Source organism: Oreochromis niloticus, linkage group LG13 (assembly GCF_001858045.2).
Source record: "Oreochromis niloticus isolate F11D_XX linkage group LG13, O_niloticus_UMD_NMBU, whole genome shotgun sequence".
Lineage (NCBI taxonomy): Eukaryota > Metazoa > Chordata > Actinopteri > Cichliformes > Cichlidae > Oreochromis > Oreochromis niloticus.
This window is the reverse complement of record NC_031978.2, coordinates 11,128,208-11,150,194: the sequence shown is the minus strand read 5'-3', so window position 1 is coordinate 11,150,194 and position 21,987 is coordinate 11,128,208. Positions and strand designations below refer to the sequence as shown.

The 21,987-nt window shown below is 42.3% G+C and overlaps 1 protein-coding gene across 2 annotated transcripts in view; it reads right to left on the bottom strand.

Moving 5' to 3' along the window:
- Positions 1-21,987, bottom strand: part of lrpprc (leucine-rich pentatricopeptide repeat containing) — a 71,292-nt gene that overhangs the window by 41,682 nt on the left and 7,623 nt on the right. For both annotated transcript variants that reach the window (XM_003438436.5, XM_019366532.2), the window contains 13 exons: positions 17,552-17,670; positions 17,318-17,408; positions 16,228-16,297; positions 14,223-14,250; positions 13,739-13,796; positions 12,751-12,857; positions 11,420-11,497; positions 11,152-11,223; positions 10,813-10,926; positions 10,560-10,690; positions 10,152-10,237; positions 5,143-5,350; positions 227-351 (listed from right to left, as the gene is read on the bottom strand). In XM_003438436.5, the coding sequence (XP_003438484.4) occupies positions 227-351; positions 5,143-5,350; positions 10,152-10,237; positions 10,560-10,690; positions 10,813-10,926; positions 11,152-11,223; positions 11,420-11,497; positions 12,751-12,857; positions 13,739-13,796; positions 14,223-14,250; positions 16,228-16,297; positions 17,318-17,408; positions 17,552-17,670 (1,287 nt within the window). The remainder of the gene's footprint in view (positions 1-226; positions 352-5,142; positions 5,351-10,151; positions 10,238-10,559; positions 10,691-10,812; positions 10,927-11,151; positions 11,224-11,419; positions 11,498-12,750; positions 12,858-13,738; positions 13,797-14,222; positions 14,251-16,227; positions 16,298-17,317; positions 17,409-17,551; positions 17,671-21,987) is intronic.

The following is a 21,987-nucleotide window of genomic DNA, read 5'->3' as shown; positions in this document are numbered from 1 at the left end:
ATGGTTCTGTTGGAGGTTTCTTCCTGTTAAAAATTAGTCCTTGACAAATGCTTCCTTCTAGGGGATTGTCAGATTCTCTAATAGACTTTACAATATTAAGGAAAAATAAATAAATAAATTGCCCATTAGTATTTTTTTTAACATAAACTGATGATAGATGGGTTACTGGATGTGGGAAAAGGTAGCTGAAGGACAGGATGTGATGACTATGTACAAAGTGTGTAACCTTTCTGCAGCAACTCAGTCTCTCCTTTCTCCACCAGAGCAACAATAATGTCGTGGATGCGAGGCAGGTGGTTGTAGCGCTTCTGACACTCGAGGGCCGCTTCGAGAGCTCCGGACACGTCCTTACTGCAGATACAGACAGAGAGAGAGAGAGCAGAGAGCGAGTTAGATGCCAGGTCTGTGCAATCAGTCATGTACAGGATTGTGTCAGTAGAGAATAGAAGAGCGTATCATGGGGTGTTAACCCTGTGACCCCCCATTCAAGCACTATGACCCACCCCAACAATACAGGCCTTTGAATTCATGACAGCACAACTGTGGGCGATGAAGCCTTTTGGCCCCAATACATCATTCTCACACAATCAGGCACGCTCTCACACACCTATCTGTGAGGGGCTAATGTCTCTCTGGACAGGCTTTTAGAGGGGAAGCAATGCAACAGATAAAAGGACTCCATTGATCTTTACCCTCTCTGCTCTGCTCCTCTCGCGCCTTCAAACTTCTCTTGCTCTTCCTTTTGTCCTCTTCAACGCCCTTTAACCTTCCCCTCATTTTCTCTTCTCCTCATTTCCCTTTTCTTCTAACCTTCCTGTTCTTCTTTTTATCCTTCCGTCTCTCTTCCTCCACACCATCTTTTTTTTCTCCATGCTGTCATCTCTCACACTCCTCCGATGACCTCACCCCCCAGCTGAGCAATTTAGCAGAAATATGGCAACAAAATTAGTCCCCCCCACCCCCCCAGCATCATCACCACAGCTTCATCTCATGTCACCCCCCTCAGTCTAACCTTCTACTTTCACGCCTTCCAACAAACAAAAGAGCATGCAGAAGGAGGATGAGTGCACCTGAAGGAGTGATAACGAGAGAAGTAGAGAGGCAGAGATGGGTAAAGGAAGTAAGAGAGCAAGAAGCTAAGAGAAGGGGGAGTGGGAGAGACCACATCAATCCCCTCTATTGTGACAGCACTGCCATCAATCTGTTGATTGGGTAATTACCATGTCAATCACACAGAGGTCAAAGCATATAAGGCGCCCACAAGTGAGGCAAGGGGCAGAGAAAAAGACAGTGTTAGACAGAATGGACAGGTATAGTTTTTGCAGTGTTTTTTTTCCCTCTCATCTAATCAATTAAACAAGCAGATATGTGAAATATGTCCAAAAAGACCAACAACTTTAGAGGGAAAAAAAGGACCGAAAATGATGTGACCTTGAGTTCAGCTTCTGTGAGCCAGCAGCAGCAGAAGAGAGTGATGGAGGGAGGAGGGATGGAGTGATTAGGGTTGGAAGGCAAAGAGGTCCACTAATTGAAATGAAGAGGGACAACATTATTCAGCAGCGGCAGTCAAGAGGCTGTTCAAATGCACAACAGTCTGATTGAACAACGCAGAAGAGAGACTAAGAGATTTTTGAAAATGAGAGAAAGAGTGTGGAGATGGGAGGAGACCAGAAGGGGAGGCGTTGGTGTGCAGTTTAGTCCCCAAAATGAGAGAGGGATGGGGAAAAAAGTACAGTATGCTCTTTGTAGTTGACGTATCATATACATACAATTACTTTAACTATTATGGTGTGGTGCACAAGGCCATTTCATTCCTCATTTGTTTCATCATCTCAACTATCTGTCCACTTCATTCATCCCTCCATCAAGCAACTCCATAACTACATATAATCCCTCTTTTCTAATGAGAGAGAAAGAGAGAGAGAAATGGGGCCTGGTGTTGCAATTATACCCCTTCTGCCTTCCTCCCCTCTCTCCGCCTGCTACCCCCCCCCCAAAAAAAGAGCTAAAGATGTCGAAAGATGGATAATTTCCCCTAGGTACAATTTAACTGTCACTTTGCATTGCCATTTACTGCAGCGCACAGCCCTGTTAATGTCCCCAACTTTGCATGTCAGCCACTTTCCAGCCAATTAAGCCCTGAAAAAATAACGAGCGCTTTGCTCCATAGAAACCTGAAGGATTAGACAAGGAAGCTCATTTTGCCTCATCTTACTCCCCCTTCTTTACCTCCCTCTCCATTTCCGTCACCCCTCCTCCCCCTTTTGTTCGGAGGAGATGAGCAGGCCTGTTATCAAGCCACTGTCCTCGCGTGAGGGAAAACGAGGTGTCTGTGTCTTGAAACACAAATGAAACTGATCATGACACCACTACATGTATTCAAGAAAGGCACTTATGCTAGTAATGTTCACCCCCCACATGAGTGAAACTGTGCGTGTAACGTTGTGTTAATCTGAATCATTCCCATCACCATTTTGGCTGAACAGATAATTTAGCTGATGTTCCAAACTTGTTATTTAATGGCCAGTTTAAAATGCAGAGTATTCACAAATTTTCAGCTTTTATATATAAGCTACTGGGAATAATAATTTCTAACTTTATCCATTTGCCAGTGGGTTTATTATATTCCCTTGTCACAGGGAAAGAGCCACGGTGGGTAGCTCACACCGATGCAGCCCCAAGGGAGACTCATGCCTCCAGCTACTGGCAACATTTTGGTTACCAAACAGCTATGTAAATCATTATATTATGGAGCCACTAAATAATTAAATAAATGTATGTGCACTTAAACCTTATAAGCCAAAGCCCATATTCAGACTGTTCTGCTCAGATTCTGTTTTTCTGATTCTGCACATCAATCAGAGGCAACGTCCTTACATGGCCATCTCATGCACACTGCCCTGGCTGTGAGCACCCACCTGCTGTTATGTTTATGAGGGGCAGCCAATCAGAAAACAGTTGGCTTAAAAGGATAAATATGTCAAAAATATTCATTAGACCAACTTTAACATGAGCTTAATTTAGTATCAACCATGTTAAGAGATAAACATGCATCTTTTAGCAAGTCTTTTCACGTTCTTCCACTATTCAACTCCGGCTGCTTCGATTTCTCTACATGGGATTTCCTTCTTCCTTTTATTCCTAAGGAGTGGGAGTGAATGAGGCGTTTTTCTCTGAGCCACTCGTCTCTTTTCAGCTCTACCCTCCTCCTCATATTCCATCATCGTGGCTGCCGTCTTATCATCCACGTCCTGCCAGCTCTTCATTTTGCTGGACTCATTAGCATTTACTGTCGCTAATCACTTCCACGAGGATGTGGCAATGTGAGCTAGCTGCCAGCTAGCGTAGTAGCAGGTTAGCAGACACAATACAAAGCGGACAGGCATGACGGCTAACGGGGCGGCGCATATGATGGGCTGTCAAGGGCTAATCTGGCGGAGAAGTGTTCATTAAGTCATTAGCGCTGACGCTGCGATGAGATGGGTGCAGGCGGGAGTGATGCCTGCTTTGTCCTCTTTTATCGCTTCCCTTCATCCCTTCTCCTCCTCCTCCTCCTTCCGACTGTTTGTCCGCTGACTGACGGAATGAAGAGGTGGAGACGAATAAGTGAAGATAAAAGATAAAAAAGAGAAGAGGGCAAAGAGACAGATTCATCCGGCGTGCAAAAGTCAAGTGTTGCAGTACTGAAGCTTGACTGAACCACTGCTGGAACTACAAGAACCACCATTGCACTTTCACAAAGACTAATTTAAGAAATTTGCTGTTTTAAAATAGGATTTAAAAATGTAACTAAGATAACTCAGTTGCCAAAGTAAAATAAAGTTAATAAAATAGTGATTATTCACAAGAGTGTCCTGAATAAGCTTTATTATTAGGTTGTTACTCATCTATCAATTTTAAGTAGAGTTAAGCCATCTGTTACAATTACACCAATCTACTTTACGCACAGCAAACTGGACAACTTTGTCAAAATTTTATCTGCACACCAGATTAGTTGACCAACCCTCAACAACCAGCCAACTAAACGCACCCAAATGTCCTACTAACAAATCATAAACACATGACAGATGTTAGAATACCAGCAGCCATCTTTTTCCCTCGTGTTTATTAGTGTGTGTTCACTGCAGTATCATTTGGAGGAAGTACAACTGGCACTTGATTTGTGAACGAGGCTGTGCTAAGCTGCTGTGTGCGTTTGTGTTTTGGCGGCTGTTGATGACCCAGTAGTAAATTAGCCTGCTAATCTCACAGAGGCAGTGATTAACGAGTGAACCTGGAAACTGTTTGTGCCAGAGACCAGACTTACAGCAACACAAACAGCAACAAGGGAGCACCCGGTGAGAGAGAGTGTGTGTGTGTATGTGTGTGCGCGCAAGAGAGCTTTCTTTGCAGAGGTCTACCTCTGCTGCAGTAAGCACGCTAGAGGTAAACTGCATATGAAAGCATGCACAGTATGTGTGTGTGCCCCCTAACCGCGCATTACGTGTCTATGGTAAATCCAGCAATTAGTGCTCTGTACATAATTAACATGCTAATGAGTTGATCTACTTAAAAGCTGCTTCGACAAATAGAACATGCACATGCGCTGAAAAACACACACAAACCGAATGGAGTTGAGGGGTGGGGCAATAGCAGTGACCCCGCAGCCAATGTTTGCTAATGCTCATTTGCATACTTGCATTATGAGAAGCAGCATCGATGGCCATCTCTCCCCGCACACCCACACTTAAACCTCAGAGGAGAGCAGTGGGTGTTTCAGGGGATCAGGGGTGGGGGGGCTCATGGGAGAGGTTGCAGCTGGCGCATCCTCAAACAAACAAAACCTGGCTCTGACACGCATAAACACACACGGCTAACATAAATGAGCAATTTCCACATCCTCTCTCTATCTGAATCGCTGACCCAGAATATAACCTCAGCTATGATCATAGGGAGGGATGAGTGACTCATTGAGACACACATGCATACACACACCTGGCAACAGGCTTTGGCAGATAAAGGCTCAAATCTGAAAACAAAAGTGAGCTTGTTGGCTGGTTAAGTGGAGACCATCAGCCATAAAACTGGAACATACAACTCAAATAGATGTTTTAACTTTAAGGGAGTTTGGGACACTTTTGTAACACTTAGGATTTCTTTTACCTGACCAGGTAGGCAGTAACCACGGGGGAGCAGAGATTGGCAGTGGGCTTGACCAGACCGAGGGTAAAGACCGTGTCCTGCAATCGGCGGATGGAAGGGATATCGCCTGCGGCCGCTACAGCATTGAGCGTGTGAAACAGGGTGGTCACGTGTGTGTCGTTCATCGCCACATCCTTCTCTTTCATCTCCTTCAGGATGTCCACTGCCTCTGAAATGGAAAGGAAGAAACGTCAGCAACAGTTGCGGCTACATCTGTGTGTGACGCTTCAGTGAGGTGTCAGCATGCACGTCTCCATCAAAAGAAGCGATGTGAAAGTGGATTAGATGGACAGAGAATGGACACATGAAAAGAACAAAAGAGAAGGAGAAAGAGAGATGATGCAGAGGAGAAAGAAAGCGAGAGGAGGGCAGATATTGGCTGGGAGAAGAGTAGGGTGTGTGAATGTGATAAAAGGCCCCTTTAGCTAATTCCATGTGGGGGAAACAAACCCATATTAAAACAGAATTTTGCACCCAGCGGGGGATGCAAATCCAACCCCGTATAATGCCAACTCTGTGCTAATTGCTACTTGCAGTTTTCTAAACGAGACTACAATTACCAGACCCCTACAATGGAGGCCAGCTTTTTGCCGTGGCCATGTGGAAAGCACTTGGGGGGCTAAATTATAGGTATGTGGCGACAAGGGCCCGCCGTGGACCCAGTGAGACCTCGCTAAGCGGGCTGAGGGGTGGATCAGTTTGGTCAAGTCCAGCCGGTAATGGAGGGCTTTTTACTGGGCCACGCGTCCATCTGGCCAACACTAGGGGCTAAATGGTGAAAAGAGAGTGTGGTTTGTGTGTGTATATGTGGTGTATCAGGGTAAAGCAATTAAGATGCGTTTACCATCTATTTAGACAGCTGCTAATGGGCTGACAGCGATACAGCCGCTCTCCACCACAGATACTAATCTATACAGCATGACCAAGAAGGAGGAGGGAGATGGAGAGATGCACAGACACAGAATATATTTGAATAATCACCATTAAGCCTCCAAATGCAGGGTAATGTTGGATCCTGTCTTACAATTCACACAACAAAGATCCTCACTCTTTTCACTGGTGAAGATTTTAGTACACAGATGCATGAAAGCAAATAAAGTGAATACATGGGAATAATGATATCCACACCTACACAGCTGTTAATACAACAAAACCCCTCAAACAAGAGTGTCACTCTACTGGGAACACACACCCTTGTGGGCTGAGATACGGGGCCACTGGTGAGTGCTTTGGCATCCTAATTTCAGTCTGTCTCTCCAGCCCTCCACCTCCCTATGCCAGTTGTTATGGCGATGGGAACCCATGGCTGTCACAGATTTAATGGGACGGGGGGAAAGAAAATAGAGGGAGAAGAGGGAGACGGGGTGACTAGCAGTGGAGGAGACACCGCTAAACAGGGGGAGAGAATAAAAGGAGGGTTAAGCTTTTCAAAAGGGATAAGTTTGGTTAATTGAATGTGGGCCTGATGAAGATAAGGGCAGTCTTTCAACTTATCGGGTTTCTGTCACTACTCGGTTTCTGTTCTTAATTATCAAGGCATCAGCAATTGATACCATCAACATAGTTTCCAAGTACAAATATATTCCCACGTTTTACAAATTCTGCGATACTCAACACATTGCAATTCCCCATATCATATCTGTGCAACTGAAGACAAAGCAAGAGGATTTAGACGATCTGCCCTCCAAGTGCCCCCCAACCCCACCTTTTAGCCGCTTTCTTCATTGCAACTTTTAAATTACCCTCAAGTCTTTTCATTTCAGGCTAATTTATTTCATAAGCATTACCTTAAGCAGCAACTAAATCATGACCCTGATAAGTAAAATTAGTGGTGGAATTGGTTTAAAGCAGGGGTGGGCATTTAATTTCCCCAAGGGGCCACATGAGAAATCGGGACTGTTGTGGTGGGCTGCACTAATAAGCTTATGAAGAGATAAAATTTATGAGCAGAATTGAGATCAGCTTATTGGAGCGGTTTTCTACGACAGTCCCCTTGGTGAAAATTCATTGCTCACCACTCGGGTAAAAACGAGTGTATAAATGTATGTAATGTAAGCGGAAGCAAAAAGATATAATGCAATATTCATTTCTTTTAACTTCTTTCAACAAAGAACACAAGCACCACAAATCAGGGAAGTGAGCTTCATGGAAGAATGTGTGACAGAAATGTTTTATAATTAAATGTGTTTAGTTTAATAATGTTGCTGTAAGTCACCTTTGTGGGAAAACTTAAAATATGCCAATTTTGTCATAGTAAAAATATTTCTTCATTCAACTTAACCACCATACATGATAATAAAGCTACACTGGTGGCTCTTAACATGCTTATGATAACAGTTTAGATGCTGACATTTAATTTAGACTTAAGTGATCTCAGCACTACTAGTGTCAATGCACTCAAATGTCAATAAACAGAATGACAAAAATGAAGCGGACATCACTTCATGAACAGACGAACTGAGCAAGGTTATTCCACAAGAAGAAAAACAAAGAAAACCTCCCAAAAACAGAACACCTTTTCCCCTAAAGAACTGTTTTCCACAGAGTTGATTACAAATGGTGGTATCAACATTAAACAATATCTCTAATGACCTGAGTCGTTGCCAAGTCTGTACTATTTATCACTTCCAGTGAAACTTGTGCTTCACTCCGACTATCCATCTCCATGCCTCCCACCCTTCCTTTCTCCATCACTAACTGACAGACCCACTAATCACTGAGACCAATGGCTTGGAGTTGATCTGCCCAAATGGATCAACACTAGCTAACATCCCTCCGTCCACCGTCCAAACTTCCCCCACGGCGTCCTCTCTCCATCTCCCCCTTTATCTGTTCGTTTAGCCAGTATGCATATCCATCAGCTCAGCCGAGCATCATGGCCAGCACAGCGAGCCAGACCACACACACACGTGCGCGCACACACACACACACACACACACTTGAAGAGATGGGGAGGCAGACAGGCCAGGTAAACAAACATCACACAGCCCAGTGGTTCACCTAATGTTCCATGACATGACTGCTAGTGATGTCTCTTTCCCAAACACGCATAGCTCCAAAGACATACCCAGGACCACCAAAAGCCAGAACAAGTTCTGTTTACCAAAATGGGAGGATGGACAGGTGGAGGAAGCGGAGCAAGGGCAGGTCAAAGAGATGGTTGTGATAGGAGAGGTATATTTAAAAAAGGACAGAGCTATGCAAAGATGGAGAGAGAGGATGCTCAGACGATAGAGGCTATGCTGGGTGCACTCTTTGTGATCGTCCTGTGTAATTGGCTGGATCTATTACTTAAAAGGTTATGGATGCATTGGGTGAAGATTGGCTTAACTTTGATTAATCCAGAACTGCATCTAGATCCAGCTGCAGTGAGTTAAAGCACATCATTTTGATATTCTCAAGAAAATACCATAAACATGTATTTTGGAGGAAGTAAGATATCTGGAGTAGATCTTGTTAACAAAAGTGTTTATAACAGCATATACTTTTATTAGCCAATAAACACTGAATTTTATATAATTTGTTTGAAATAGACACTAAATGTGGACTATTACAGTACTCAATAAAACATAATAACAATAATAAACATGTTAATGTTCAGCAGTTTTCCACCTGCTCATGTTGACTGGAGAATCTTTTCCTAAATCTCAACAGATGAACCTACAATGTTGTTTTTGGACCTCAACATGCTAGAAAAAAAAAGCCAAAGAGATGCAAGATCAGGAAGATTTATGGACATGTGAAAGTTAATATGAGGAGTGACCAGCATAGGAAGATCAGTCAGCTATTAGAAGAGGAATGAATTATGAAGAATTACCTAAGAGCAACAGGGGAAGGAAAGTAAAAAGAATAAAGTGAGAAGGATGACGTATTGTAAAAACAAAGTTCGCCTGTGAGGTGGAATGAGAGAGCCAAGAGCAAAAAACAAAAAAGCCATTAGAGACAGTGAGAAGTAAAGAAGGATGCCAGGAGACATGATCTTCATCTGGTCCTGGCGTGTGCTGGGAGCCAGGCGGACCAGCGTCTGGGTGGGGACAGGCTAAAATCAAGGTTAGCCATGTGTGCTAATGTGGCTGACAAGCGTCCCCTCCATATGCACACTCTGACTAATGGCAAATGCGTTAGCGCTGCCTATACACACCCCAACACACATACACAGATGGATACACCAACCGCCGTGCCACCAAATGCCTTTTGCTTGAATTCACATGCAAATTTGCGTGTCGCTGTGTGTATGTGTGTGTGTGAGAAATGTTCAAGCACTTTGGTGGACATGATCTGCCATTAGCATCAAGGCGGATTTCAATAATTCTGCAAAAATACACACAGTCCTGTAATTTTCCCCTCTCTCGTTTCTCACTGACACGGATGTGCGCGCGCGTGTGTGTGTGTGTTGGAGGGGATAAGAGAATGACACGCTTTGCGACAGAGCAGGGGAGAGAGGGTCAGATAGAGAGACGCCAACGAAGACAGAGAGATAGCAAAAGGGGAGGAGAGGAACGGCGAGGAGAGACAAGGGAAACATTTTTCCTGTCATTGGGTGCAAAAAGCAGAGCGGCAAAACTGATGGTAATTGGGTCTTCGATGGGCTGAAGGAAACCCACCGTAGCATTCTGGAAATAGCCAGCTAATGTGGTTTGAGGGAGGGGAAAAGACAGATTGTGACAGAGCTGGTGACACGTACAAACAAGCGCATCGGTTTTTAAGTTCAAGCCAGATATACTGACAAAGAAAAAGCAGCAGTCAATTGTATGTATTACTTTTATTTAAAGAGGAAAGGCTACTGGAGCAGGCTCGACTTTATAAGAATGTCCTAATCACGCAAAATTAAAATAAACAAAACAAAAAAGGATTCATCACTCAAGAAAAAGAAGGATTTAACTTAAGAAATTTACTAATCAAATAATTTGTCAAACTAATAGTACAAAGAAGGAAAAAACTACATTATTTGTAGTTCTAGGGTAACTTACCCTCCATTCTGCCATTTACAGAGAGGACCTTGACCAGTGCAAGGTATTTGTTGGCATCCAGTGCTACTGATGAGTCCTTACGACTCCTAAAAGCAGAGACAGAGATGGCAACAGACAGACTTGATTAATGTATTCCACTTACAGTAATGCAACTCATCTATTGTACGTTCTCAGTGTTCAGGCTGATGCTGGAAGCAGGTGGTGAGTGAAGAGAAGGAAACGGGGGAGGCAGAGGGGAGAGTTTCCTGTGTTTTAGCCAGTCAACTAAGCGGCTGGACCCTGCATTAATGTCTCCCCTAATACCACTCAAGTTAAACTTTAATGGCCTGCTACTGGCCACAGCGCAGCCGTGTGTGTCTGTGTGTGTGTGGAAAATTTGTTTGTGTGCGCGCATTATGCTCCACTCACAATTCTCTCTTCAGGTTCAGCGCTTCCTCCACATTGTTTTGGCGACAGCACAGGTTGATGAGGATGGCGTAGCCGCCGGCTGTCATCTCCTCTTCGTGCTGCTGCTTCAGCTCGAGGGCACGCTGCAGGTTCTGATCAGACAACAACGCTCTCAGGAAAAAAATAACCCAAAACAAAACACAAAAACAAAGCAACTAACTTCAAAAAAGAAAACAAAAGAAAAAGAGCCTTATGAGACCAAAAGAAATTTTACCTCCTCAGCACTCAGAGCCTGGATGACCTGTTTGAGAACAAGTCCTAATGGTTTGTTCTCCGCTTTCAGTTCAGCCAATTTATTCTCAAGTGCCAACACCTTGCCCTCAATTCCCTAAAGGAGACAGAAAGGTGTTAAACACATGTACATGACCACTGTCCAACCTCACGGGTACAGGAGCTTGTACAAATAGACACATGGACATTCATCTCCACAGGAGAGCTGCGCTCTTACTTGGGGTGCGGGGAAGTCTTTACAAAATGGCACATCAAAGAAAGTTATGAGGATAATTGTGAAACTTGAACATTTTGTATGCGCCCTTCACAATGTCCTACTTACAGTGGCACGAGGAGTAGCTGACACAGGGCCATTGGAGACTTTCTCTTTGGGGTCTACCAAAGTCATCACATCCTGACACACACACATGCACACACAGCGTCAACACTTGGCATCCAATTTCTACTGCAGTATAATAAACACTTAGAGTAACAGTGCAGAAAACATAGTGGAAAAACTGACTCTAAATTACCTGAAAACTATATAATAAAATGTCCAAAGTAACAGTAGGTATATTTAAAAATAAAAGAGTGAAGGTCAAGCTCAATACCTTGACAAGCTCAGGAACGTGGCAGGAATCCAGAAGGTTCTTTATCCCTCGGTAGAGGTTTACTGAAATCATTATATTCTGTGTAGAAATCAGCAGGAGAACAAACATCAGCAAGAAACTCGAGCGTAACCTGTCAATTTCTGTTACAAAGTCAGCTGAAAATCTCTCAGCCACAACTAAATTAAAAATAATCCATCAAGAGCTTATGCTTAAAATCGTTTGCTGAGCATAACGCTGTATTCAGGTGCTACTGGAAATGATGCAATTTCAATGAAGGGACATTAACGACTAATTAACAACAAAATGGCAAAAATCTTTCAGTGACATCCTTTTTTTGGTTATTAATACCTGAGAGATGACCTGCATGCAAATTAGAGTTGACGCTATTGACTCATTAGTCAAAAATGAATATGCAACTATTCACTGGATTCCACTTTGCAGATAAGAGTTTGAGCTTTTGTGTGTTTTATGTTATGTGGGTTAACACCCTCCACAGATGACTGATGAGCCAATAATGAGATGAAGACAATAAAAATATAGTACAACAGGACAACTTTAAATACATACAAGACAAAAAAACATTAACAACAAATAAATAATGGCTGGACACATAGAAAAACAAAATCCTAAAATATATAATATACAATAGTCAAAAACCCTGAAGGTGAATAAAATAATGTAATTCTGGATAAAAATGAAAGACCTCAAAAGCCAAAATAATAAAATAGAAACAAACAAAAATATATACACACTCTCACAAAACGCGAGTCTGGACTTTGAGAAATTGATTAGGATACTTTCCATTTTGTGATTGTTTATGCTGATTAGAATTTAAAGGAAAATGACAAATTAATAAATATTGTGATATATATTCATGTTTGCTCTAAAGCATATGAAGTATTGCTTTATATGAAAATGATTTCTGCAGATGAAGGTGAGAAACAGCAGTGCCAACACTGGTATCAAAAAAAATGTCAACTTAAGGATTAACTTTTTTTTTTAAACTTTAAATTCCAAACAAAGCCAGTGAAGAGAGTTTTTGTTTCTTCCTTTTTCCCCCCTAAATCCTTGATGTAAAACATGATTTAATCTTCTTCAACATGTCTGGACCTCGTAACTCAAACCTTCACTCTTCAAAAATGGAGCACAGGATGAGTGTGTATACTGTAAATAATCCGAGTCCGATTACACACCGCATCATCTCAGATCAGACAGTACAAGCTCCTTTAAAGTGGGAAGGTTATGAATGTACTGGATATAGAGATATTAGTACATGAATGTGTGGGGTGTGTGCATTTCTCCCCCCCAATCAACTTAATCGGTGTGTGTACCTTAGACTGCAGCTGACTGAAGAATTTTCGCAGTTTGTCTTCTTGCGCCCGCACCTGCCCTTCTGACATGCTGTCGATCAGATTATACAGGAAGTAGGCTGTAGCTTCTGCACAAACACACACGCATATACACATGCACAGTGAGCAGTTGTCTTGGGAATAAATTTCATTTGCCACCGTGTCAGTCACTGCAGCCATTTGTGCATTTATACTATATTTCTGTAACCTCTGCAGAGTGTGTGATTGTGTTTCTTTTCTGCTGACAGAAGCTGCTTTTGGGCTGGAGTTTGAGTGAATGTACGACGGCTGGCAGTGACAGATTCCTCTTACTGCAGCGTGTACACACACACACACACACACACACACACTTGCAGATGTCGTGTAACTGGATGTGACATGGATAACGGTCTCCATCGCTCCCACCAGCACACACACCAGTTTCAGCACTTTGGACATTCTGTGACACACACACACACACACACACACACACACACACACACACACACAGAGCGACATTAACGCTCTGCACACACACTGACAGCGCAAAGACGCTGCCTAACAGTCACACATACCCACTTTAACTACTCAGCGCTGTGTCAGCAGCTAGGCTCCCTTTCCTCCGATGGAGAGGGCAGGTCTTTCATCCACACAGCAACACACACACACACACACACACTCCTGGACATAAACGCACACAAGATGATGAGAAGTGGGCCGGGCAGCAGTCCACTGCTACTGAGACTGAACGTAAACACATGCACAGCATTTTTTTGTCATCTGAATTATAGTTAGAAAGTGACAGAGCATACAGTCTGCGACGCTGAATACCAATATGAGTTACATGTACAGCCATACTCTCACTTCTCTCTCCTTCTCACCTGCACAAACACACACCTCGCACACGAACACGTTCCAGGTGTGTCCTTGTGTACAAGATATCAGCATCCTGAATTTTTGGTAGGAATGGGACATGTAAATGTTTCCTTACCAGCAGGTGGAGAGTTTCCTTTGGAGAAGCGTTCATCTTTGTATAAGACCTCAGTAATCTGGAAACACATTGATCACATATAGAAATTACAGTACGTCATATGCAGCAAGTGGAAGAAGGTGCATAGCATAACCAAATAAGGACAGGCATCTAAAGGAGTTCAGAACTAATGCTTTACAAAACTATGTTTTAACAATGTAGATTTTACTGAATCTGACTGACTTTCTGTCAGAAAATCAAATTAAATATCAAACCCTTATTTTACAATCCTCCTAAATGCAACTCAACTTACAAGGAAAAAGCCAGTCAGAGGCAGATAAAAATTTATCTCATGTCTCAATAAACTTGTGTCAAGTTTAAAAAAATGCTTCTTTTTATTTGCACTTGTATGTCCTAACATAGCAGCTGATAAACTCCTTCTAAACCTCTCTGTTGTACTTCTATATCACTCTTTACAGCCCGCATGGGCATGTTGACCTCTTACCTTCACCATGCTCTCCACATCAGTAGACCTGCAGGGGGCAGTAGAGGACAAGACATGAGTACCCAGTCAGCACGAAACACTGGCAGGTCAACAAGACTCCAACTTCTTAGAGTTGCTGTACAGTTTGGTCATACGCAAGCATAGGCTATACTTTAAATATAAAAGAACATCTCTACTACCTAAAATGCGTCACCAGCTTATTTTCTCCAAATATCTTTGTGTTAATATATAACTGTATTAAGCTACTAGTGTTTAACAGCCTCCCTTTAATACCACACTAAAAAAAGTATTAGGTAAAAACACTATATAATATTTAAAGCAGCAAAAATACATACCTTTAAAGAAAAACACAAATTCTGTACATTTTGCTACATTTTCCCCCCAAAATGAGAAAAATCCAGTTCTTCATGAACTACAACGATACATCCTTGAGCGAGATGTTATGCATTAAGGACTTACTCAATAAATGACGTAAGATTTATTCTAACAACACACGTGATATGACATTTGATATCAAGTAATCGTAACACAGACAGTGTCATGTTCCCGTAGCTTCTGAATTGACAGTGTGGCACAATACACCCAGAAAGAGCGACAGATTTTGTAATTTGACATTCTCAACCTCGCTGTACACGAGAGGAGAGACGGCAGAATAAAAGCCTGGAAAAACCACAAAAGACACGGTGAAACACAAAGTCACACACATGCACACAGGCTAAATGATGACAATGTGTGACATTTCTGGCGTTGTCAGCTAGTTGGCGGAAAGGAGGAGAAAGTGGGTGATGAGAGGAGGGAAGAAGAGGTCTTTAATGATTAAATTATCCCCTGACCTTGTCTTTGACAGGAGCAGGTCTTACACAGCGATGACGCGGCGTTCGCAAACACACATGCACACACAGACACACACGGTTCCCAAGTGACAAGCCCAATTATGACCCTGTCAGCCAACCTAACTATCAGAACGGTGAGAGTGTGTGTGTGTACGTGTGTGTGTGCAATGAGAGAAAAGCAAATGAAAAAGCTCTGGAGATAAAATAAAAACAAAAGTGGATACTGCGAGTTAAGATGGAAAAGACACATATCGATTTAAAGTTTGTCGAAAAATCTTTTTTTTTTTTTTTACTACACTTTTATTATAAAGCTTCTGAATACATTTTTACCTTTAAAAAAAAAAAAAAAAAAAAAAAAAAAAATGGCATTTTGCTCCAATTCTAGTCCATAAAGTAAAAACTAACTGCCAAGCTCAAACTATGGCATCGTTTAGTTTTTTTAAAATGATGGATTCCTGAGAATAATCAGCATAACTTTTTCCCTTTTGTTAGTTAGCATGCACTACAACAAAGAAACTACCGGCTGAATTAAAAAACTCAAATTTAAGCTCAACTGAGCGTATCCTGGCTTAGTGGAAGAAATAACTTTCGTCCCAGCAGACAAGTCAGCACTTTTCTCTTTGACTCACCTCCAGCCTCACTCAGGGGCTGGAGTGTTTTTGTGTGGGTGTGTAGTGCTAAACTGTAAATATTCATAAACATCCCTTCAAGAAAGCCTGTGGGTCAGACCCGGGTCCTGAGGCTAAGTCTGTGTGTGTGTGTGTGTTTAAGGGTGAGACGACCAGAGACCAGTATGGGGGTCTGGGTATGAGCGACAGTGTTGGGCATCTGCTAATTTACATATCTCCCACGGTGCTTTGAGGCAAGAGCTAAGGGATGGCGAGCTCCATATGCATGAGGCATCCATGTATATCTTTTGTGTGTGTGCATGTGTGTGCATGCACGTGTGTGTGGTAGTGTTTTTCCCCGCAGCTGCTGAAGCACAGACACTGTAGATGGTGTGATCAGCTGCACATGTCATATTCATAGCATATGCTGCAGTGACCTCCACAGAGCTACAGGCCTCCCTCAAACACCAGTGAGGAGTTTGGGGCCAAAATATGGAGAAATATGGAATATAAAGTGATGGGGAACATGTGAACACATGAAAGGACGGCAGGCTAATGACTCACTTTTTGAAGCCCAGAATGAGGCTGCTGCGGAAAACACCGAGGTCCAGGGAAGGGAAGGAAGGATCCGACACTGAAAATTAGAGAAGACAAATCATGATTACAGGAAAGAAAGCGACAAACCGATTCACCTTCTGGAATCCTGCAATGAAGTTTAAGATTGGGAATACATTTTTGGTGGCCTTGCAATTCAACTAATCAATAATCTAACATGCAAGGCCTTCAGCACATTTTCAGCAAAGTTCAGGAGAAAGATTAAATTCAAAGCTTTGTTTAAAGCTGTAATGTGATAGTTATTCCACCCTCACCAGTCTGCATAAAACCCTGCAAACAGGGAATGTGATTAGAAGTAATGCTATTCCAGTAATGAGCCAGTAGCTACAGTCCCAAACGCTGCGTAAAAGGCAGTGCCGAGTTGTAACACTGATGACACATTACCTGTATGAAGACTTCTACGTTCACCTGCCATTATTATCTGGAAAAAAAACCACTATGCCAATCACATGGCAGTAACTCAATGCATTTAAGCATGCAGACATGGTCTTGGTTTCTGCTTCCACATTCTAGGGGTGGGTCAAAATTGGTTTTTGACCCCAGAAAGGTTTGTAACTATTCTGCCAAGACAATTTTTTTGCACACAAAAAGGCAATACATAACGCTGGCAGCAGAAAAGACCCAGCACCATTTTTAGGAAGATATGTGAGGGTTAAAGAATCCGTAAAACTTTCTTCACGTGAGGTCAAAAAAAGGAAAAAAGGAAATAAATTCACTGGGGAGTACAAATGAAGGAAACCAACTGCTGCCTGTGAAAATGAGTGGTGGATGCTAGAGACTAAAAACAGAAGAAAGAGAAAACAGGAAGAGTCATCCATTATTTAGCGGCCATCTCTATCCCATTCCTCTGCCAGTTGAGGCGCCTCTCGTTCTCGCTTCTTACATATTCACACAAACTAATCTCTTAAAAGGCCTGATGAGCACAGAGAAGCAAGTGGGCAAATGTGTGTGTGTGTTAATGCTGGGCCAATTAGCCTGCAGGCAAAGTGCAAAAATGCTGCAGAGATTCTTTAGCCTGAATAAGAGAGTGTGTACTTACGCAGAGTGTAGAGTTTGGCCAGGTCGGTCACAGCCACAAAGCGCATCTCTGAGCATAAAAAGCCCTCCGACTCCGTAGAGATGCCTGCATCCTGAAGACCAAAAAAAAAAAAAGAAAAAAAAAATCCAAGACATCTTTAAATCAGGATAAACATTTTAAATGAAAACTGCTCACATGAAAAAAACAAAACAAAACAAAACAAAACAAAAAGCCTCACACAGATTTATGGATTACCTTGAGGGCTTGTCGAGCTGCATCAATGCTGGGGAACACAGGGAGGATGTAGTTGGATAAAGTCTCGACATCAGGGGAGACATCGAGATCCTGCATGCCTTTCATCACCTCTACAACACCTACAACACACAAGTAATAAGTAAGAAAAATCTGCCTTTATTCCCCCATATGGATGCATTTATGTTGTGTAGTGAAAGAAGCAACTAAGAGTTTTTTTTATGAAACAACAGAATAAAAAGAGAAAAAAAGACAAAAATAGATCAATGCTTCTATCAGAGGTTCCTTTGAATTCTGAAGGTACTCAGTTAAATATTGTTTGAAAATCACTCATTCTTAGAATCTAGGATGCTACCGTCAAACAGGCACCCCTAAAATCAGAATATATTTAGTTTAAAAATCAGAGAAAAGTCACAAACACACAAATTGAGTTATAAATGATAATCTTAATTTTTTTAAACCAGCTTGTCCATCATTCAGATTCTAATGACAAATGCATTGTAGAATATGAAAGGCCTTGACGTTAATGTGATTGAAAGGGTGAAATTAAGAACTTTTATACATGCTTTCCTTTTCTCATATTTGTGCACAGGTCTGACGAAAAACTATTAAATCCACTCTTCTTTCATCAACAAAGTGCAAATGGCTCTTTCACGATCTACCTCAGACGAGTGAGTGCGTGTGCATAAACATGCAGTTGCCCTGAAGTGGACTCTTGCACTCTCACCCTGTTCTCCAGCAGAAACTGGAGGTCCTGCTGCAGGGAAAGAGGCCAAAAAGAGTCACATGCATATGTAACAGCCATTCGCATGCTCAACATGCCTTCAAGCATCTTTGTGTTTGTGTGTGCACATATGCAAGCAGCTTTGGAGCACTTTGCATATTTCTGGGAGCATGCCCACCAAGGAAATGGGACTAAATGAGCACATATACACGTCTGTGTGTGCATGTTTGCTCTTATTAAGTGTTACAATTTGGTACAAGGACAGAAATAATCCATCTATGGTACTATACATGCTATGCATAAGCACATCAAGTGCTTATACACCTGGCTCCCAAGCGGACTTCTGAAAACTATCCTAAAGTGCTTCCTTGAGTTGACATACCTTAAGATGCTGTGTGTATTTAAGCTGCACTCAGGTACTAAAACAAACACACACACACATATATCTGTGTTTCTGCATCCTAATGGGACGTATGTGTTCACCTGGCAGCCTCTTTTCAGCTGAATAAAAGATGAGTCCTGGGCTTTTATATGCCATTAAAACCTGCCGCTGGGGTGCATTATCCCAGGTAGGGCTACCTGAACCACTCCATCCATCCACCCTTCTCCACCCTCCATTTCACTCATTCATCTTCCCCTCTCACTATCCATCTATCTACTTTCAAGTTAAAGTAAACAGACGATCTTCTCCTTTCTTCTCAATGGAGGATCCATCCACTCTGCTGCCCATCCCTCCATTCTTACCCCCTAATCGCTTTCATCCAACTCTTTTTTTATGAAAGAAAACAGGGAGCACCTTCTATCCTCCTGAATAATCCATAATCAATTTCACAGAGAGCAAGAGGAGCTGAAAACAAGTGAATGGATAGCTGGAAGTGTATAAATGGACAGGTTCTCTCACGTTTTTCAGCTTCCACACATGAGCTTTCATGATCGTCAGCACTTTTCTTTGGTCAGTCAAGCAGGTTTTTGTGTGCTTTCATCCCCACAATCAACTCTAACCAAAAGCTTTAACTCTTCTGAACTTCAGGTTGTTTCTTCTTCGGTTTTATTTAAAGGCTTGAATTGAGTTAACTAAGAAGCAAGCCTATGAATAATACTAGTTATTAAAAATTTATCTATTTTTTTTTTTTTTTTTTTTTTTTTTTTTAAAGGGGGTTATGCATGCAATACTGTGCAAAAGTCTTAATTTCTTTATATTTTACTTCCAGGGAGCCAGACTTGCTTAGAATTTTTAAAGTGGTCTTAAGAAATAGTTCTCCAAGCTCTCTGAAAATCTTTGAAAAGTTTTTGTTTGAACATTGGCTGTTTTCTCACTCCTTTTCACTGTAAAGCCACTTTGAACTGAACTAAGAATCACTCATCCATAAAATGACACCTAATTCAAGGGATGAACTAGTGTTGAACCAATAGGGATGAACCAATAACTTGGTAAAGAACCAATTTTAAAACTGTATCTTTAGGAATTTTTTATTTTGCACCAATAATGTGATTCCCAAAGAGCTGTTAGCCAAGAACTAGACAAGGTGTGCAGTGTGTCCTTAAAAATAAAATTGAGGAAAGTGGGAGCGGAAATGGAAGACAATGCAATGGGAGGTTCAAATCATCATCAGTAGGTATATCAATAAACCAAGATGAAGGCTCTGTGATGGTTTGGGGCTGAATTTTGGCATTGGTGTTGGAGATCTTGCCAAAATTGATGGATATCATCAGATTTTGATCCACAATCCAATACCATCTATAAAAAAAAATTGACTTTCAAGCTTCTTAGAATTGTTTTTGCCTTCCATGTATTTGCACGTTTTACTATATCCCTAGCAAAATGTAAAGAAACGAGGGGTGACTTTTGCTAAGTAATGTCAATACAGTAAATACAGAACCGGTGCCTTTGTCTCATCTGTCAAAACTGTTAACTAAGAATAAATTAGTAAAACAGTTAAGCTACAACGCTAAATAATGCCTGATATTATATAGTGTCATTTATACCACTCTCTCTTTTGTCTTTTCACTCCAGAATACATAATAATGTGAAAGCCTCTTTCTTCCTTCCTCCCTGTCTGAACAATTTAAAGATGGATTTGGCACAGAGGACAACTGAGAAGAGCGGAGACCTCTCTAGGTTGGTCAGCATTAAGACTGACACACCATCCAGGCAAGAAGTATCAAAGTAGTGAGTTAAGCATGGCAGTGGTCACAAGATATCATCATCAGATTCATGTCTTCAGGTTAACTGTCACAGACGAGAAGTGAGGATGGAGAAGAGAGAGGAGGAGAGGAGTGGAGTGAACTGGTCGCTGTCATCTCCTCTTGTCCTTGGACATGAGTACCTGTCACTTCCCCCTCTGCTTTCTCCCCCCCTAACACCATCTGTCTCTCCGTGTCCATGACTCTCTAAAGGTAGACATTGTTGCTGCAAGGCAAAGGCAGGTTATGTTTAAAAACATAGGAAAATGTCTATTTTGTGAGACATCAGAGCTGCAATTTCACCCTTCCTTTTCTTTCTTTTAATCAAGATGATACTTGGCTCTCACGCAACATTTTAAATCAGACTTAAGTTCTCAAAAGCAGAGAAGGGAGCCTTTACCTCATCGCCCCGACTCTCAAACAAACAAGGCCAGAAAAACCACCTTCCTCTACAGTTTCCCCTCCCTCTCCCTTTTCTTGCTCCTCCATGTCAGATGTGATAAGAGCGCTTTGCATTTTGAGGACTGACAAGCATCGACTAGCTGCCGGCAGGTGGCATATATGGCCAAACATATGCTTTTCCCAAACCTGCCAAATCCACGCCTAATCAAAATGTACAGGGAAATTTTCCCCCCTCCTTCTTTCCGTATTTCTCCCCCATCCCCCGCCACTGCCCGCCTTCAATTCCACAGCTCCGGCCTCTCTGCCTGCTAGTGACACCTGTGGACAAAAAGTGACACGGCGCTTAATATTTCATAGGCTGTGCACAGTGGGGCGCGTAATCCAAAGTGAATTCCCTCAGAGCCCTTACATTTACATGAAATCAAGTCACTCTGCATCAGTCACATCACCTGCACTGGTCTTCGAAAGCCCGCCCTCTTCACTTCCAACTTTCAGCCCATACACACACACACACACACACACACACACACACACACACACACACACACACACACACACACACACACACACACACACACACACACACACACACACACACACACACACACACACACACACACACGCACCTCCAACAACCAATGAGTGTGTGAGAGAGACCAGCAGGAGAGAGAAAGGGGGGAAAGAAAAGAGAAGTTGCATCATTCATGAGCGTTGAGGCTAACACCATCACAAACAAGCGAGTGTGTGAGTGAGAGTGAAGTTTCTCCGTTTTCCTTCCTTCCGTTCTTCCTCCTTTCTCCTTCTGTGATACCTAAATGGATGCTGTCCGATGTGTCTGTGCGGCTTCGACACTGTGCGGTCAGAGAATTTAAGCTGGAGTAAGTGTCTGTGTGTGTGGTTGTGCATGTTTAAACTCCTGTCTAGTCCACTTGTTCATGCTGTCAAGCCAGCCGCCGAGACAGCTCACCATTCAAACTGCCAATCTGTCTCGACCACACGGAGAAGCCAATCTGCAGCGCCGCCACACCGGCGTAACCAGTTTCTACTCCCTGCCAGTTCAAATGCTGTCAATTGGCTGACAGTTGAAAAATACATCATTTATTAATCGCTCTAAAAAACCCCAAAGAGA